General features: G+C 41.4%; 2 protein-coding genes across 3 annotated transcripts in view; one reads left to right on the top strand and one right to left on the bottom strand.

The window, feature by feature from the left end:
* The window catches only part of VAPA (VAMP associated protein A), a 26,463-nt gene extending 19,814 nt beyond the window's left edge, over positions 1–6,649 (top strand). The window contains exons 5-7 of the mRNA XM_014938450.1: positions 897–1,022; positions 2,209–2,385; positions 3,327–6,649. Of these exons, the coding sequence (XP_014793936.1) occupies positions 897–1,022; positions 2,209–2,385; positions 3,327–3,485 (462 nt within the window). The 3' untranslated portion in view covers positions 3,486–6,649. The remainder of the gene's footprint in view (positions 1–896; positions 1,023–2,208; positions 2,386–3,326) is intronic.
* A 7,098-nt stretch (positions 6,650–13,747) lies between these two features.
* Positions 13,748–19,159, bottom strand: part of APCDD1 (adenomatosis polyposis coli down-regulated 1) — a 34,408-nt gene continuing 28,996 nt past the window's right edge. For both annotated transcript variants that reach the window (XM_014938646.1, XM_014938645.1), the window contains exon 5: positions 13,748–19,092. In XM_014938646.1, coding sequence (XP_014794132.1) covers positions 18,641–19,092 — 452 coding nt within the window. In that variant the 3' untranslated portion in view covers positions 13,748–18,640. The remainder of the gene's footprint in view (positions 19,093–19,159) is intronic.

The following is a 19,159-nucleotide window of genomic DNA, read 5'->3' as shown; positions in this document are numbered from 1 at the left end:
CCTTTCACCCCTCAGCCCCTGCTCCCAGCACGGGGAGCACGGTCCAGCAGAGCCAGCTCCTCTCCAGCACAAAGGGGGCTTCCTCAATATTTTATTAGAACAGCTGAGAAGATTTTCCTTCAACAAACTGTTTTGCTGAATAACTTTTCTGACCTGCTCCAGTCAGGAACAGGCTCTACTAATTTGTAGCTAACAAGTTATCAGCTTGCTTTTTTTTTTTTTTTTTTGTACTGTCCAGTTTTTCAGTAGTCTGTGTGGCATCTTGGGGGAAAGTAGCATGAATCCATGTGTGTAAAAAGCATCTCATTATTTATCCGCATAAAAGGGTCTCATTGAAGGCTGCTTGCTGGCCAGTAGCTGTCTTTGCAACCATTCTTTAAATACAGTTTTTGGAGTGTAATGTAAGCATATTTTTCAGATGCAAGGTCAGTATAATGTTTTTAGTGTGGTGGGGTTTTTTTTGGTTTGTGTTTTTTTTTTTTTTTAAAGGATAATTCATGAGATGCAACCTTTTATGTAGGTGTAAGCTGCCAGGTGTGTTAAATGCTAAAACTGTAAAGATTAAGCATTTATTATCAAGGCACTTAGTTGTCTACTTTCTACTTCTTTTGCCTTCTTATTAAATTGCATCTTAGATATCAGAAAATATTATACCTGTTTTTAATTTTATAAAATGTATAATGTAGTGAGATAAATGTAGTGGATTATACCAAACTATCTCCTTCTGTACTTAATGTGATATCTTCATAGTATTGACTGTACATAATATTTGGGTTTTTCTGAGTAGCAGCGTAGGGTTGCAGAACCCTGCTTTAGCAGTTGATTTAGTCAATCCCTTCAGCCTGGCAATGAGCAATCTGCCAAGTCCTGAGGGTAAGCCTCGCCTGCCTCCTCAGGATTTATCTACACCAGGACCCAACCATTTCACTCCAGTCAGCAACGACGTTCTTCAGATGCCTACCAGTCATAGCCAGAAGATTGACATGAAGGAACCAGTCAGTGAGGTCACACAGCAGGAGGAGGTTTGTTCCAGGGAGATAAGTCTTAGGTCTCTGGTGAAGTTTTAGTGCTACTAAAGGAATTCAGTTCAGCTAGCAAAGCAATTGAAAAGGCAACAGATCCTGATCTGCCTACTCATGGTATAAATATGTTGGTCTTTTAAGTTCAGTTAGGAGTACCTGTGTTGAGTAGCAGGATCTAGCTCTTAGGCTATCTATGACTGCATTGCAAAAAATATCAAATGCAAGTAGACGGTGTAGACCAAATAACTGCTACTTGCGTAGGAACTAAAGAAGTTCTTGCATATTTTTAGTATTTACCTTGGACTACTTTGATGACAAAAGGTGCAGTCTGGTGGTGGTCTAAATGACATAGCATTTACTATGCTACGTATAAATCCATTTATTATGGCTACTGCATTTACTATGCTACATATAAATGCATTTACTATGGCTACTGTGTAGCCAAACAAGTAGGAATATAGAAGCCTGAATCTGAGCTGTTTCTGAGAGTATTGCCATATAAATGCTGTGTTTTTACAAATGTTAACCTGGGCTATACAGTTGAATCCATTGTATTATTGTCTACTGAAGTTCATTGTATATTTTGAGCAGAGCTGTGGGAACTAGATTTTTTAATTTTAGTTTTGGCTTTTTCACAGCTTTTAATGGGACTTTTCACTTGTATTCAAAATTAGTAATGTATATTTCAGAGGTGCCGTGAGACTTCAATTCCATGTTTGTGCAAGACTTTATTTTTCTTCGCTAAGAGGTGCTATCTATAAGTGCAAAATATTTGTGCTGTATGTACTTTGTATTAGCTTGTGGTACAACCTGTTTTCTTTTTACTTTGGTTTGTTTCTTAATATTGCAGGATTAGTTTTTTCCTTTTATTTTTTTCCCTCAAGTTCAGAGGCTGTTTTGTGTATTTTATGCCATCTTTTGGATGCCTGCTGGGTCAGTGTTAAGGTGCTAAAGTATTAATTTTGGTCTCAGTAGTGTGTAGGACCAAATGTAAACAGTGCAATCTTCTCTTGCTTTTTAATATTTGAGCTAATCAGACTTGAACTGGTAACAGAAGTCTTTGTTCAGATTGCTGTAAATATAAATTTCATTGAACTATATTAATAGCCAGATTGTTTCAGTTTTAAGCTGTGGATGATTTTTCTCTAGGTAAGTAAAATTCTCAAGTCGTTCTTAATATTTGTAGAATGATATAGATGCAAGCAAACCTGCCCCAGTACTGAATACATCTAAGCAGGATGGACCGATGCCAAAACCACATAGTGTTTCACTTAATGATACTGAAACAAGGAAGCTAGTGGAGGAGTGCAAAAGACTTCAAGCAGAGATTATGAAGCTGACGGATGAAAATCGGCACCTGAGAGTAAGTTCTGCTTCCATGCTTATATTGAAATGGCTTCACTCTTTTTGATTGAAAGGTCTGGTTTATAATTAGGACAATAGGTGTGTATTCCAGAAAGTAAATGCAACTATTAGAATGTCAAGATTGATTTGCAATACAATTTTACTGTCCTTTATATACTGTATATTTTGAACTTCTCAGTGATTGAGACTGTGTGATTGTCATGGAAGAGAAACTGAAGCTACATAATTTTCTTCTTAAATGTAATGGTCCTGTTTAAGGTGGCCTTAGTTGCTTTAAGTCTAAATCAGAGGTACCAAATTAGTAGCTTTTAATAAAAGTGCATTATTATTCATTAAGAATGAGTAAAGGAGATCCAAAGTGATAACACTGTATCACAAATTGTTAGTGAAGCAAGAGTTAAGCAAGCACTAATCTCCATTTATGTACCATTTTAGTTATCTGTAACTAGTCAATACATCACTATGCGGCTTTTCTATGTATTTGGTTTTGGTTATGTGACAATTCCATTGGCTGTGGTAGCCTTTTAAAGAACCATGAAATAATGATGTCTCCATACCTGTAGTTCTGAGGACATTGGAACATTTGGAGAAACACTACAGAAAGCATATGTTTCTCCTGCACAATAAAGAATTACTGTTTTTTAATTCTGACACATAGTAAGTGAAAGCAGAATTCTTTCTTGTACCTAGCAAGATTTTGAGAATCTTTCTTAACCAGAGCATGGAAAGAGATTAGTGGATTACCTGTCCTTATTTGAAATATTATGGCTTGCTATGTTCATAGTTTGGATTTTGGTGTGGTGTAATGTTGTGTTTGTTTTTTTTTAAACTTTATTTAAATGTTCACCGGTAAATTTGGCCTTTGAGTTCAGTTTCTACAATTGTAAAGAAGATGTGTTCATAATTTTTTTTCCCCGTCTGTGTGTTTTTCCCCCTCAGGATGAAGGCTTGAGGCTCAGAAAGGTAGCGCACTCGGATAAATCTGGATCACCCACAGCTTTGGCCCTCAGAGATAATGGCTCTAATTCTCTTCCTTCACTTCTTGTTGTAATTGCAGCCATTTTCATTGGATTCTTTCTAGGGAAGTTCATCTTGTAGAAAGAATGAGTGAGAGAAGCATGCAAAATGCAGCTTCCTTTTTTTTTTTTTTTTTTTTTTTTTTTCTTGGCCAGAAAAAGATTTGTTTACCTACCACTTCATTGGTAGTATGGCCCAAGTGGCCATTTTTGTGTACAGCATCATAACAGGCTTTGCCTTTAATGATCTCGCACGGTTAGAAAACACAATCTGAAAAGAAACTGTTCGGCTACTGGACAAAATTGTACATTAAGTCATCTATAGCAGGTGTCAGTTGCACAGTCAGTCCTTTATGAAAATTCATAAATAAAGAATTGTTCTTTCTTTCTGTGGTTTTAATAAGAATTCAAAAATTGTTCAGAGTCTTGTAAATGTTATTTTAATAATCCTTTAAAATTTTATCTGTTGCTGTTACCTCTTGAAAAATGATTTATTAGATTGCTAATCCCACTCATTCAGGAATATGACAAGAGGTATTCTGGGGGAAATGGTGCCTCTTACTGTGTAAATTTTCTCCTTACCTTACTTTGCTAATATCATGGCAGAATTTCTTTCTTATCCCTTGTGAGGCATTGTTGAGAGTTCTTCATCCTTACAATCCTGTCCCATAATATTTAACATTACAAAAGAAATAAAATTGTTAACAGATTTTTCTGCTGGGTAGCCTGTTTGTGTGTGTCGTACTTTTAGAAGGGATTTCTAACAAGTTCATTGTTCATGGTAATTTGCTACTTGTAACAAATGGCTATTTTGAAGTTTATTTGCTTAAGTCTCTGGCTTAGACTGTTGTAATTGAAGCTTGGGGTTAAAAAAAAAAAAAAGGGGTTCCATTCCATTTGTTTAAAAAGTTGAACTGTTTCCTGGCTGCTTTCAGCTACAGAGAGGATGGTTATCAAACTTGTTTTGGGACAGAATATTTTGGATATCCAGCAGGTACAAATATCAGACATGAATGTTTTCAATATATTAACAATTTGCTTGGATTGTGCGGGAGTGTAATAATCAACCTTCTGTTCCATCTTTGGATCTTCTGGGTGTCTTCCAGGAGTCAACATTATTATTTGATTTCATAAGGGTATTTAATTCACATACACTAATTTACTCAGTTTGTAATTCTGTTTTAGCAGATATTCAAAAATGCAATTTGGATGATTCAGGCACCCATAGTGAATTCCATGATGCAGAAGAGTTGATATTTGCTGACTGAGCCTCCGTTGCTCACCTTTTGAAAACAAAAATCATTTTTATGCAACTCTTGCCAGATCTACCTGTGTTAACCATGTATAGCTAAGTTCTAAAGAATGCATTTTTTGGGGTCTGAAATGCTTCCCTGCACTTAATCTTATGTCTTGCCTCATCTCTGAATATGTCATGAAAACAAACAGTAGTATTGGAACAAAATATTATCTGTACATCTGACTAAGCATAATCCCATACAGGGAATTACATGTAAACTGAAAAATTGCAGAAGGGATATACTCCTGTAAGCAAAATTGTGTATACTCTTGGACAGCTTGACTTGATGTGGTGCAGCTAAGTGTGTTTAGACCTTGGTATATGCACATCTTATGTAGCTGAGAAAAATGTTCTGGAGAAGATGTATGTTATCTTGGTTGCCTTTGATTTCTAGTGCTTTTTTTTTTAAAAAGAAAACTATAATTACATCATGTTCTGTCATTGCTCTCTGTGATAAACTTTTTTATAAAATCTTGCATATGTGCAAGGAAGATGATGAAGAAAATGCAAATACTGCTTATCTTTTCACTTAAGCATGCAAGCACAGATGTTTCCAATTACTTGTTCCAGTGTCTGCATTCAACTCTCCTTACATCCCAGTGACTGGAAAAACTATGTTAAAGTCTTGATTATTTTGGTTCCGCTGGTTCAGAATGGTGTAATTCTCCTGATTTTTTTTTTTTTTTTTTTTTTTTCTCTAACAGAACATTGCCACATCAAACTTTCATAGTCTGTTCCAAACTGATTATGTGGAAAATAATGAAAGCAATAGTGTGCAGGATGTAGTTTGCTTCAGACAGAGCCGTCATTCCTGCGTTGAAGGGAAAATATAATTCCTCTGGAAGAACTTAAAATGTTTACAGCATAGTGTACGGAGATTACCAAGGTTAGCTAGCACTTTCAGGCCTTGATAGCGGAAAAAGGAGCCATTGCTCAATGCAGCTGACTCAGGTTTTGATGTCTGGCAGCAGAAATGAGGTAAAAATAACAATAAAATCAGATTGAAACAACTTTTTTAATATATAACAGACAGGTGGTGGTAAAACTTGGTCATGGTTTAAATAATGTCTTCAAAGTGAAAGTGTGCAGCGGTCTCATAACCAGTGTACTTACTAATGGTATAAGGAGACTGTCTTGGTTTCCAGTAATCCCTTCCTAGCTGTATATAAAATGTAACGCTAAAACTATTTTGCTCTCAGGAGTCACTTTGGATGAGATCAACTGTATTCAGTGAATTATGTAATATGGATTAAATTGTTTGTCTTTGTTCCTGAAATGGTTAGAACTTCTTGCTTTGTCTGCCTGCTTACGTGTGTATGTAAGCACGGGGAAATACAGTCTCTCCACTGCTCCTAGTGATACAATCAGACAATGATGCCCATAACGTCATGTGAGGCTAAATGTGTAAATATGCATTGCAGGTTGCTCTTCTGATCTCTCAAAAGGGCAAAATGGAACAAGTATACCGTATCAAAGGAGTATTTTACAGTTTTTATGAATATAGCACTTTAAAAAAGGGTAGTATGATGGTTCAAGGGGATAAAAATGCCTAGTTAAATAGAAGATATAGCTTCTGCAGTAATTCTGGGCACCAAATTTAAGCCACTTGAAAAAAATTATGTATGAAGTTCATTTAAGAAACAAGTTGTTTGTATCAATGCACAAGATATTTGTGCACTTCTGCTCATTCTTTTAAAAGCTGTTGACAAACACTGTTGCCCAGGCTTGCATGTTTCTGCTGCTATGATTGAAGCCAATTTACACATAAGAAGCAACCAAACACTAGCTTGAAACTTCATTATCCTCTTGGGAGGAGAGAGGGTGGAGGGAGGAGGTGGAAGGTGACATTTTTCTAAAGGGGAAAAGACAAAGTCAATAAGCAAAACTTATCTTTCAGGCCTTCTTCAAAGATATTAAAAGTTGAAGTGTTAATAAACCATTAAAAACGTGGCAGTGTCCTTTTTATTTTGGAACTTCTCCATTCTTCTGTGTTCTGTAGACTCCTGATAGTGAATAGATGTATCTAGTCCACCTTGCAGGTGGTGTAACTGCTCTGCTTCTAGGTGCTGCTGGTAAATAGCATGAAGCTGGCAAGGCTGAAAATTCAGTGTTGAAATGAAGAGCAGGTGCCTGAATCCAGGCACCGCTGAGGATGCTGGTGGTTTGTCAGACTCTTAATAGTCATCATGACAAAGAGTTTTCTTTTTCCTGTTTGATGTCCATAGGTATATATGCTTGAACTGACTTGCCACGGGAATCGCTTGCTTCAGTCTGTGGCAAAAGATGGAATGAGAGCTACAAGAGAGCAACCCTAATAAACGTTTACTATGGTATCAAAGTGCCCTGCTCTTCATGTTTACAGGTGGGATGAAGTTCTGTAGCTCGTCTTTTTGGCCACGTTACTGTGAACATAAGTTTACCCTTTTGCTTTCTACGCTGGTTCCTGTTGAATGGCTTTGTGGGATGTCTCCTGGAAGGCACATCTGCGTGTAGCACTGACCACTGCTGCCAGGGAGGCTCTGTCTTTGCTGATCTTGAGCTTCTGTGACAGCTTTAGTGTGGTGTCACACTCATGTTGGGACAAGAGGGGAGGCTCAATGCAGGAGTCAGTTTTTGCAAGGGTTTGAGCTCCTGTAGGAAGGACTGAAACTAATGATGGTTAAATGAGACCGATTTCTTTATTCCCTGTCTGAACCTCTTTTCCAGGGGCGCTCCAGTGATGTGACCAAGCCTATGATTGAAGTGCGTCTGCTGTGTTTTTCTTTTTGAATGCAGGTTGCATATGTTTAAGAAAAATTTCTGATTCTGATAGGGCTGCGTAAGCAGAGGTAGCGATGGTGTTGTCACCTTTATGTATTTGCCCTCTAGGTGACAAATAGCTATGTAGAAACGCAGTCTTGGGTGAAATATACTTTGTAGGGGATGAAACATTTTGTTTTTAATTGAATTATGGTGTAAGCATCGCCCAGCATGTTACAGTGCCATTTTATTTAAAGCTTGGTACCAGTTTATGTAATGTTGATAACACTGCCAGCAGGGTATTGAATCCCTGTTTACACAGTAGCTACTTGTGTTGCTGGCAGAGGTGGAATGCTGCTCTTCCCCTCCTCCTGCTTTAGAAGAGATTTAAAGGGTGTTACGGTATCCAGGCACAGAGGCGTGAGACAGACAGCTATTGTAGCTAAGCAGTCTGAGCTCAGACACTTGAAATAAATGAAAAATTAATTGGAAGGTGGCTAAAAGTTATTAAGTCTTATTACGTCTTACCTTTTAAACTTGTGTGCAAGAAAAAAAAAAGTGTTTTTTTTTTTTAAGTTAGTCTGCTTATCATCCCCATTCTGGAAAAAAAAAATTGCCATAGTTTGGAAATAATTATTTCAGGATGTCCTTGAAGTTTGTCTTTGTGCACATGCTGGTGCGGGTTCATGTCCATAGGTGAATGAAGAGAGATTGTCACTGGTGATCAGTATCTAGGCTGTTCTCAGAGTGGGTGGTAATTAAATAGCAATCTTAGTGAGTGTCTCAGGCTGCCTTGTAAATATGGCTTGGCTTGGCTTTAGAGATGGGGAAACTGAGGCCCAAGTATTGGGACAAATGATTGGGAAGGGATGGTTTAGGCACAACCCCTGTTCCCACACTCCATCCCATTTCTCATCAAGCCTTCCTTGGTCCTTGTTCTAGCCTTTTCTTTTTTTTTTAATTGAGTATTCAAAATGCTGGTTTATGTTGCTTGGAAATTTTTCATAGGCTTTTAAAGCCACCTTATAGACAGCTGTTGCCTTGGCTGTGCCTGAAGCCCAGTGTTAAACAGGCAGAAAATGTGGCTTAGGGAGGTGTTTAGCAGTGGGTTGTGCTCACTGGGATTATAATGCCTGAACCTCTTCTAAAGACAGTAGGGGTGGAAGGAAAGATGTTAAACATTTGGGCATGTTGTGTTTCTAGTCTTAGAACATAAAGGTGTGTCTGTGTAGCAAAAATTTTGTGGAGCCAGTGCTGTTTGTACTTTTCAAGTAAAAGAAAACAGTCTTAAATCCGTACAACTGCCATGTTAGTTGTTCTGCCCGTGGGAGCAGCAAAATACTCTTCCATTGCTACTTTGATAGTCCAAATACAGCTGATACAGACTGCTATGCTCTGATTTTTAGAAGTGCTTCTATTTATTTTTTTTTTTTTAAAACCTAAACATATTGGACTACTGCAAGCGAAGGTGCTCCATCAGTAGCAAACTCTTACAGAGGTTAAAGCACTTCTGTATTTTCACTCAAAATTAGCAAACACTTTGCTGTTACCACTGCTTTTCAGAACTGCAGTACACCTCTGCACTGCTATGAGGGCTGGTTTGAGGAGAATTAATAATGAGAATCTAGTAATTCACTAAATTATAAAGATGATGCTCTGTTTCTATGTGTTTGAGAGGCATTGGTTTCAATCATTACATAGGACAGTCTAGTTTATAGAACTGTGTTTGGGAAGGCTTAGGAGGAAAGGCTGCAGAGAGCAAAACTTGAACTCTGGGTCAAATGGAGAGACAGCCCTCTAGAGCTGTAATCAGAGGTACTAAAGAGTGCAGCTTTGATAATGAAGTGAGTCGTTCATAGAAAGTGGAAGCACATGCAGAGGCTAATTTTCTTGATTGCCTTAATCACCTCGGTTTAGTTTAAAATTTTGAAATGATAAATACGAGACACCTTTCCCACATCTCAAGTGGGAACTGGGGAGCTGTTGGTGTCAAGGGAAGAAGAAGGGAATATGGTAGGATGAGACAGTGGTGGCACTTAAGGACATGGTTTAGCAGTGGACTTGGCAGTGTTAGGTTAATGGTTGGATTTGGTGATCTTAAGGGTCTTTTCCAACCAACCTAAATGGTTCTACGATTCTATGAGAAGAGCGAGATGAACTGCTTTAGAAGTGTCTTTGTTGATGGCTGTGTCTTCCCAGGACAGCTGAGCTGCTAGAGTGGTCTGTACCTGCTGCCTTCTCTCCAGACATATGCTGGAAGCTGCTGTGGCCTTCTTCAGGAGCAGGACTTTCTATCCACCCTCGGGGTGTAAAGCCACAAACACGGTGACTGGCCTTGTAAACAGGAGAGTGCCAGGAGAGGATTTTCATTGTATTCATGCCCAAGATTGTCTAAGCTCAGATTCCAATGCAGCCTTTCAACTTCATGGTGCTGCTTTCAGACTTCACTTTCTTGTGTAATACCTTGAAATACTTTAGCCCTTGGGCTTCTCATTTCATGTCTCAGCTTCAAGAAAATCAGAACAGATTGCTTTCCTGATTAGGTGAAATTATCTCTTCATCCTGCCTCCACGGGAACCAGATTACAATGGCAAAGGAAGGTCAACGTGATAGTGGGAAAACTTAACTTTTTAAAGAGACAAGGTTTATGTGATTGCAGCATCTCTGTGCTGCTTCTCCCCGTGTGAATTCGAAATGTAATTCAGGCCGCATTTCGTGGAGAAGTTGATGTTTCGCAGGTACCAGGCCCCTCCAATTACAGGAAAATTAGAGCTGGGGGATGAAAGGCATTTAAATGGGTGTTCCCCCCGGGGCCAGCCTGCACCGTGGGCTGGGGAGATACCTGTCCTGCTGGCTGCTGTTTGACCAGTTAGCACTGGTGGTGCTGGCCCAGCTGCCAGCGTGGGCATGGAGCAGGCAGCCCAGCAGCTGCCGGTGGTAGCCCAGCACTTGTTGGCAACCTGTGGGAGGAACCAGTTACAAGGGAGCAGGTCAGCAGGCACGGGAGGTGGAAACTCAAGCTGTCACTGGAGTGGGCTCATGGAGGGTGTGTGGGGTGGGACGGGAGCTTGATTCTCCTGGGGACAGAAAGGAGGTGATGGAAGAAAATGCTAAATAATGGAGTGAGAAATGCTAAAAGTTGGAAGACTGCGTCTGTGCGTCCTCACTTCTCCAGCCTGCTCTGCCTGGGCACTCTGGAAATACTAACGATTTCGTGATTGCAAACGGGTGGGAGGGATCTGATCTTCTGAGGAGCTGTAACTGACCTCAAAGCTTCTCTGTGGCCAGCAATTTAAAAAATAAGCTAATTGTGGTTTTATGAGTCCACTTGTAGGGCTATGAGAAGTTGCATGTGTGGAACTAGAGGTAGAGAAACGAAGCAGCTAATCAAAAGCAAGTATTTTCAGGAACGTCACCTCACCAGCGGCGCAGGGCCAGGGACCTCCTGCTCTCCTGGGCTACTGCTCTGAGTGCCGCGGGGAAGGAGCAACGCCTGACCCAAGTCCTCCAGCACTCTGGGCAAGCAGCACGGCTCGTTAGGTGAGCCACACAGACATTAATCGCCCTGTGGGGAGGCATAATAATAGGGTTATGCAAAACTGTCTGCGTACATTAATATTTACGTCTGATCCGTGAACAAGTCTTCCTGGGGTGCCTGTCTGCAAACTGGTGGTTACAGCGGACCAGGTTACTATAGGACTTTACGTTGTGTCCTATGTTTGCAACTGCTTCAGTCACCTCTACAAATCCATTTTCCTCATTTAAATGTTCCTACTTTAAAACTGCTGATTTTCAGCCTGGCTGGGTGCAGAAACTCTTCTTTTATTCTTGCCAAATGGGAGCCGTCGTGTCGAAAAGCCCTTCTCAAACGCACTCTGAGCCTCTGCGAGTATTAATTTGAGACCATCAAAGAGAAACAGGAGGCTTAAGCAGGAGGATGCTGACACAAGGTGAATTTCCAACATCCAGAAGCATTTGGTACTGCTTTTGTCAAGTGCAAAGATCTCAGCTGTCCAAGCAAAAGCATTTTTAGATTTAAAGAAATTAAGCTATTTTTATAGGAAATCCCTCCCGCTCTCATGCCTGATGGGCACTAAGTCCTGAACGCTCCCTTTCATGTAGCTGTGCATCGATAGTTATCTCCTCCTTCTGGTTGGAATTGTGGCAGCTAAAGCACTTTTTCTTATAATAGGGTGAATCAGTAATAGTCTAAGATTTAAAATTAGACTGTCAAAACGTAGTAGTATTCTTTAGCATATATAGTGTGTTTGAGAGTTTGTGTAGCTCTTAAAACAGTTTTAGTGGATGTCTGATGCTACTCATTAAAAATTTTGGAAATTCCATGAATAAAGTACTTGCATGAGAGCTGTATATATAAAATTGTTTTTCAGTTACCATTTATATGTACAGTTTTGGACAGATGGGAACATGTTGAAGCAATGCAAATTTTAGAGTTTAGCGGCAGTATTTTCCTTCTAGTATTAATTTAAAGCAAAACCTGCAGAAATGGTTGGTACAGCTTAGACCACACAGTCTTTTCCCCAGTATCCCTTTAAGGAGCGAAGAGATTTCTTCAGTGCATATTGTATAGGTTCAAAAATGTTTGCCCTGGGCCCCGCGGAAGGGGCTGCAGTAAAGGCTGTGGGGGTGAAGCTTCATTCTGGTCTCTCTTAACTCTTGAAAGTGTAACTTCAGATTTCTTCTGAGTGTAGTTCTTGTGATTTCTTTTATCGCTGTTGCTCCCGTGGAAGGTGTGCCCCTCTGGTGAGGAGAGAGCATCAGGTGGAATGAAACTGGAGCGTTAGTCTGATCCTCAAGGGAAGGCTTGTAAAATACCTTTAAAAGATGTATGTTTTTATTTTCTGTATGCTAAAACCATGGGCTCAATAGAGAAACTGGTTTAAAGGCGAATAGGTGTTTTCTTTTAATTTGCCTGGTTACCCAGGCTCTGATGACCCTTTCTCTCATGAGAGAGACTATGGTGTCACCCTCTTACCACGCTGGCGCTCCTCTGCTCCGTTAAACTAATTGCTATTAGTTTACTAATAGCAGACCAAGGGAGAGCGTGCCCGGCCTCTGCTTAAGGCGAGCTCTTCTGCGCTTTATTATTCTCCCTAAAGGGGACTGCGAACCTTAAATCGTGCCAGGATTTGGTCTCCCCGCCCCCCCTAACCGTATGAACGTTGGGGTTTTTTTTAGGGGTGAAATGTGTCCGGAGGACTCGGGCTGGGCAGTTTTCAGCCGCCAGATGGCGATGTCCCCCCGCCCCGCCGCCGCTCCCGGCCCTGCCACCGCCCCCCCCACGGCTCCCACTGAAAACTCCGCATTTATGGATCGTATTTTTGGTGCCGTAATATATTTGGATATTTGAGGGAGTTGTGCGTCTCTTGCTTATAGTCACGAAACTATTAATTTTGTTTACTGGGAGATGCGGTTGTTTCCAGTAATGCCTTATAGGGCAGTTAGTGAAGATGGTGTCTATATATTGTTTTCATCGTCCTGGGGGGTCTTCAGGCTGCTCTTGGGTGCTAAGAGAAAAGTGACCCAGTAGTTGGGGATTTATTTAAAGAAATTCATAATGCATGTGGCTGTCCCTTGGATGAAGGTACGTAGGTCTGACCTGGGGCTTTTTTTTGTGGGTGGAATTGCAGAATTCAGCAGAGTTGATCTAGGAGATCTGATTTCTTACAACTCCAAGTATAAACTTGTTTTCCCCGACTTTTTTTCATTTCTTTATTTGAGGAGAGCACTATCCCGTGCAGCTCGCTCTCTCATTTTCCAATAGACTGTCTTGGAAGTGGCAGCAGACAAGGACCAGTGTGGTTCCCATGGGAAGGGGATGTTGGGAGTTGTGTCCGCCCGCTCTGAGGCGATGCTCATGGGCAGTTCCTGTTACTGAAAGACACGTAGGAATTAATTACTGTCTTCGGGGCTTGGTAGCACCATAGCTAGAATCCATCTGATGGACTGGTCCTATACCCTGGAGCAGACTCGTGAAGAAGAAGGGGTGGGGAGAAGATGCTTGAGAAATAATTGCTCAGGCCAACAACGCTGTTTCCGTAGCTATTGAAGGTACTTGTGGTTTGATTCCTCCCAGCCATGTTTGTTCCTGCCTGATTCAGCAGCAGAGTGGAAATTTTGTTTCTTCATTTCCTAATTATTATTTATTGCTGGCAGCAAATATTAATTGAAAAAATAAACAGTGATTGCACTAAAGAGGAGACAACTAGAAGGAAAAAAATTCTTGGCAAATACTTGTAGTAAGAGGGGAAAAATATGAAAAATCAATGAAACTATAAAATTCAGAATAAGTGATGCTGTTTTTTATTACCGAGCCTTCCCTTTTGTGTCCAGAGTGGGTAAATTATGCCATGTAGGATCTATTTATGTCTGAATTCACCCACACATTCAGCTTTGTGTGGAAGGGACGCAACTTCTTCACAGGCTGTGGCTACTGCATTGAGTGCCTTGTAATTTGAGGCGTGCTGCCTGAAAATCAAGCTCAACTTTCAGGGATCTCCTGAGTCACTTCTGAAAACTCAGAAATTAGTCAACTCTGAAGTTTTTGATGGTGATGGTGTAAGTCGTGTTGACTGCATTTCAGCTCTTCTTCATTTGTGCAAGCAAGACAGGAGTGAAAATGCACAGCACTGAGAAAAGAAGCTTTTATTCTCCTGTGGCTTGCTTTCCCTTCTCAGTTCCTATCAGGCTTTTCTTACTCTGTAAGAGAAGTGTCATTTCTAATCCCTCCCTGCTCCCCCTCCAGGTTGTAGCCTCTAGAGCAAGTGAGATCTGACTGGGGAGCAGTAATGCTCTTCTGTTTGCTTACAGCTCACTTATAAAAAACATTAGTTTTCTTTTGAAACCACACCCTTTGTCCTGACCCAGCTGCTCTGACTCTACTCTCCTTGCAAGCCAGCACTGTCATCACTTGCTGGCCACTTCCAGCCCACCTTCTCTTCAGAGAACCTGAAGATGTGCTGTGAAACACAAATCATCCCAGCTGTGTCCATCAGAGCTGATTCTAGTGACATGTTCTCAAGGAAAAATGTTTTCTTTTGCATATAGCAAGAAACAAGCTTTTCTGCGCACAAGTTGCTCAACACAGGGATTTTTTTGCTATGGCTTTCTGAGATATCTATGATTTTTTTACGGGTAGAAAGTCAACAGAACAGAAAGCTAACATGCAAAGAAATCCTCAATTTTTTCAGTTAGGCTTTTTTATTTTAACCAATAGTTTCACAAGTGCTTAAACTTCCCTGGCAGTTTAATCTGGAACATAGTTGAGAAGAAAAATATCTTCTATACCTTTACAAAAATAAAAAGTTTTTTTTTTTTAAATCCTGCACTTTAAGCAAGCACACTCCAACTCAAGCAAGACAGACATTGTATCTTAAAATACGGACTTCTCTTCATAAAAATGACATTCTACCCCAGGGCAGCAGGCACAATATGTAAACGGTATAGAAACAGAGTGAGGGCACTTCTTTTGATTTTTCTGATCCCTTTTGTCCTTTTTCTTAACAGAACCTGTTAAAACGACTTGCACAAGATCTCCTTCAGGTAACCATTTCTTCTATCTGGTGGTTTCTCGAGTAGGATACAACAGTGGTGCTGAGGGAAAAACTTTCAACCTGTCATGGCAACATTGGCAGGTATTGAAGGTACCAACATTCATTGCTTCACTTCTCAAAACTTTGGCACTTCAGTATGGGATAAATTACTCGGTTTGTAGGACTTCCACTGCTAAACCACTTGTGGCTTAATTTCTTTAGCAGCCAGGGCTGCCAGCACATGAGGTCAGGTTGGAGAAATAAAATGAATGGAATATATTGTGTCACAAATGTATATGGTGCTGTGCAGCAGTTAATGTAGTGCGTGATGAAACTAAAATCAAGCTTAGCTCCTAGTTCTGTGCCTGTAACCTAGGAGAAGTCTTGCAGAGAACATGGATAGGCAAATAAACTATGCACTCTGAAGACTTACTTATATCTTTGTCCAACTTAGCTTCTATTGGCTAATAGAAAAATAAAGAAAAAATATATAGGCACAAGGAGGGAACTGCTGCAGCATATGCAGATCATAATTTTATGTTTCTGGTCAACGCTACAAATAAACTAGAGGAGCCCCAAATCAGGTTTCTGGCCATGCATTATGAAGGCCTTTTTCCAGCAGTTCCTTTTTAACTATCTCTAGGTGGCAGAAAAAAAAAAATATGCAGTTCTTATATAATTTGTACATTGTGTCTTGTTTGCATGTAAGTGTAACAGCAAGCTTTGGAAAACCTAGATCTTTGCAAGTCTGAGATTCAGAAGACAGCTGAGACATAAATGTGCTTTTTAGAGGTGAGGACTGGGCAGGTCTTTCTCTTGAAACTGTTGTAATGTTTCTGACAGGCAATTTACAGAGGAGCCACGAAGCACTAATAAATTGTAGATCATTGCCCTGGTGAGTACAGAACACCATGCTGTGGAGCAGTTCTTTTGCTTTCTGCTTCAGTCCTGCATCACAGATTTCAGCTGGGACTGAGTTGTGTGTTGCACCTCCGTAGGGAAGGAAGAGGGTCTGAGAGCTTCTAGCCGTTGATATTTTTCCAGAGATGGGACCACCACCTAATGTGGGAATAGTAGGTGGTGGGGAAAGAAGCTTGTCTTGTGTGATCTAAGGAACATCACACCATTCCCATCCTCAGAAATAAAAACTAACACGCATTCACTCATGCTGCTAGGTCTCAAACAGAAGTCAGAAATGAAGGTAGTATTTAAGGGACTTTTTGGATGGCAATAGCTCAGGAACTCAGTTGGAGATATGCTGAATACAAAACTCAAGTCTAGCTAGAGAAAACCAAACTCCATCCAGGTTCCTAGCCTCTCTTTCAGAGGCATTATGTCTCCTTGACCCTCTAGTTAAAACTGTGTTCCTGATGCCTCCCTACCAGCAATGGATCCCAAACTGACTCTTCAAGTTGGTTTGACTCTGTGGAGCAGAAAATCACCAAGAAATGCTGATCAGAGCAGCTGTTGTTCTTAGGGCTCGATTCATCATGGTGAGTTGGCTTTCAGCTCCTTCCAGCAGGCTGAAGGAGGATCTGGTATCAGATGGATGGATGAACACTTTCTCAGGTGATTACTGAGCCAGCCTGAGCTCTGTTCCTGACTCTTAGTGAGTCTTCTGTGACTTTTCATCTGTCTGAGGAAAAAAACATGAAAGATGCCATCTGACCTGGCAGTGAGAGTCTATGGTTGTTCCTTCCCCCCCTTCCTTCTGCTGTCTCAAAACCAGGCAATGAAGCGTTTTTTTTCCCACTCTGAGGAAATTTGCATCCAAGGCCAACACTAGCTTGGAAGAACTGTCAGGAAGGCATGGACTTTGAAGAGGTAGGGAGCCTGAGCATAGCCATTTGCTACTTGAACACCTTTTTCCTGCTATTTTTTCTAGTGAGGTCCATGCTATTACTGTGTTTTCAAATAATGCTTTTTCTACAGCACATAGTGTGGAGACTCACCTATGTAAAGCTGAAGGACCTTCATTCAAGACATGCTTTTCCTATGATGCTGAAAAGAACACATTAAAGGCCTTTTTTCTCACATAGTACTGGACTAGGCAGCTAGAAGCGGCTGATGCTGATGAAGAAACGCTATGACCTTACTCCTTCTGTTTCTTAGATAGGTTCCTGTTCCTCCTGTGGGCCAAAATGTGTGTGCGTATCAGTAAAGGCCACAGCCCGAATGCTGCAAGGTTAAGCTGTGCCCTCAGTTCACTCCCCATTAAAGCGAGGGAGTGTGGTTCATCCATGAACTTGTACCTCCTTGCTGGCCTTAAATCTCTCTCCTGCTGCCCCTCCAGAGCCTGTGCTGATTCACATCAGTGTGCACAGCAGGATGTACTTGCCGTGGGGGAACTCCAGGGCTTCCAGGGCAGGCTCCTGTTGAAGAATGCTCTCTGAGGGCTGTGCCTATCCACCTTCTCTCCCCGGACCAATGCTGATGCAAGCTGGGTGAAACCATGGTATCTGTTGGGACAGTCCAGTGAGAAGAAAAGGGGGGAGGACATGGCTGCATTTGTGCAACTCTTGCTCCTCTCTGGTGGGACTGGGCCAGTCTCACTCCATCCCGTGGATGTGGGTTTGTCTCCAGTTGCTTTCTGGCTCTCTGAACTGCAAGCAGTCCTGGGGGCCATGGCGTGCTTGCTGCTACAACCCTTTACTTGTTCCTACATGAGGTCACATCACTAAAAATATGCTGCTAAATAGGGCTGCAGAACATGTTACAGCCCACTTGCTTCTTTACTTTGCCCACCTGGCTGACACAAAATCCAAGGCACAAATACTGCAGGTGGAGTATGTAAGGCCTCAGGAATTTGAGAACAGAAGTCCCTGCAGCCTCGTATTGACAACTTAACCTCTACTGTGTGCAGCCAACAGAAAAAACTGCTTCTGTCTGGCTTTAAGGGGGCTTGGTTGTAACTACTCACTAGATACAAAGGGAGGCCTCGAAGCAATGACATAGCTAAGGAAATTGAATGAGAAAATATTAAATCACTGGTTATTTTTACAACTTAATGATTGTAAAAATAGCTTAAATTACTTGGAATATTTTTTAATTAGAAGTACCAACCCTTTAGCACTATCTGACTGGAGGCCTTTTGATTTGCTGTTCCTTTTTGTTACGAGCTGTGAGATAATGACAAGATAAATCTTTGTGGGTTTCCTCCTTATATACATATCTACATCAGAGCTGTGAAGTCAGAGGGAGAAGCTGCTATCACAGTACTGGCACGACACCGAACCCTTCCCCAGAGCTAAATTCTGATGAGAAACTGGGCGTTGGGGAGAAGAGTACCACAACGGCAAGGCGGCAGAGGCGACCGAAGCAGGATCATAACGTTCACCCCAGCAGTTAAAAAATAATAATAAAAGGAGACCCCCTCCCTCCCCCCAAAAGTCTGCAGTCCTAAAGTGCAATTACTTTTGTGCAGTCATGTCAGGCCAGGGATCACACTGGATGAAGTTCAAAGCACAAACATCAAACGAGTGCCGTTTGGGACTCGAGGAGGAGGGGGGGAAGTAAGGAAAAGAACAACAGTTCTCAGGCATTCAAGTGCATCAAGAAAATAAATGTCCCTTTCTTTCAGAAGAAAAACAACCCCCAGTCTGGTGGAATCCTGGCTTTGTAGTCATGAAAAATAAGTTTTTTTCACTTCTAGCTGAGAATGTCCCAATATGACACAGTACAAATAAACAACACCAAAGCAAGAGCTGGGGCGCTGGGATATTTTTCCGGTGCCCTGCTGCTATACAGCCTTATTTTATTCTCCTCTGGTGACTCTTCAGATCTGGGTACGGACGAAGCGCACTGAATTAAAGGCATCTGGTAGGAAGTGGCTCTCTTCTCCGGTCGGTCGGGGCTGGACCCGTCGCTTGGTCTCTGGCCGTTGTACAGCAAGTACCTGCCCCGGGCATCCTGTTCCATTTTGAAGATTTCGTACTCGGTGTGAGGTAGGCGGATGCCGAGCGCGATGCAGCCGTTCGTGTGGGTGACATCTTGCTGAACCCCAACTTGCCAGGACCCCTGTGCTCCGCACTCATTCCCGTTGAAGACGTTGAGGAGAGAGGCTGTGGATATATCCATGGGAGTCACCTTCATGTGATTCACTGCCAGAGAGGAAGAGAGGAGAAGCAATTAGCAGAGGGACAAAAACAAAAGCAAAGACAACATGTG

The sequence above is a fragment of the Calidris pugnax genome, unplaced genomic scaffold (genome assembly GCF_001431845.1).
Source record: "Calidris pugnax isolate Ruff unplaced genomic scaffold, ASM143184v1 scaffold13, whole genome shotgun sequence".
NCBI classification, from domain to species: domain Eukaryota; kingdom Metazoa; phylum Chordata; class Aves; order Charadriiformes; family Scolopacidae; genus Calidris; species Calidris pugnax.
The sequence above is the reverse complement of the archived record's forward strand: the minus strand, read 5'-3'. Positions and strand labels throughout refer to the sequence as shown.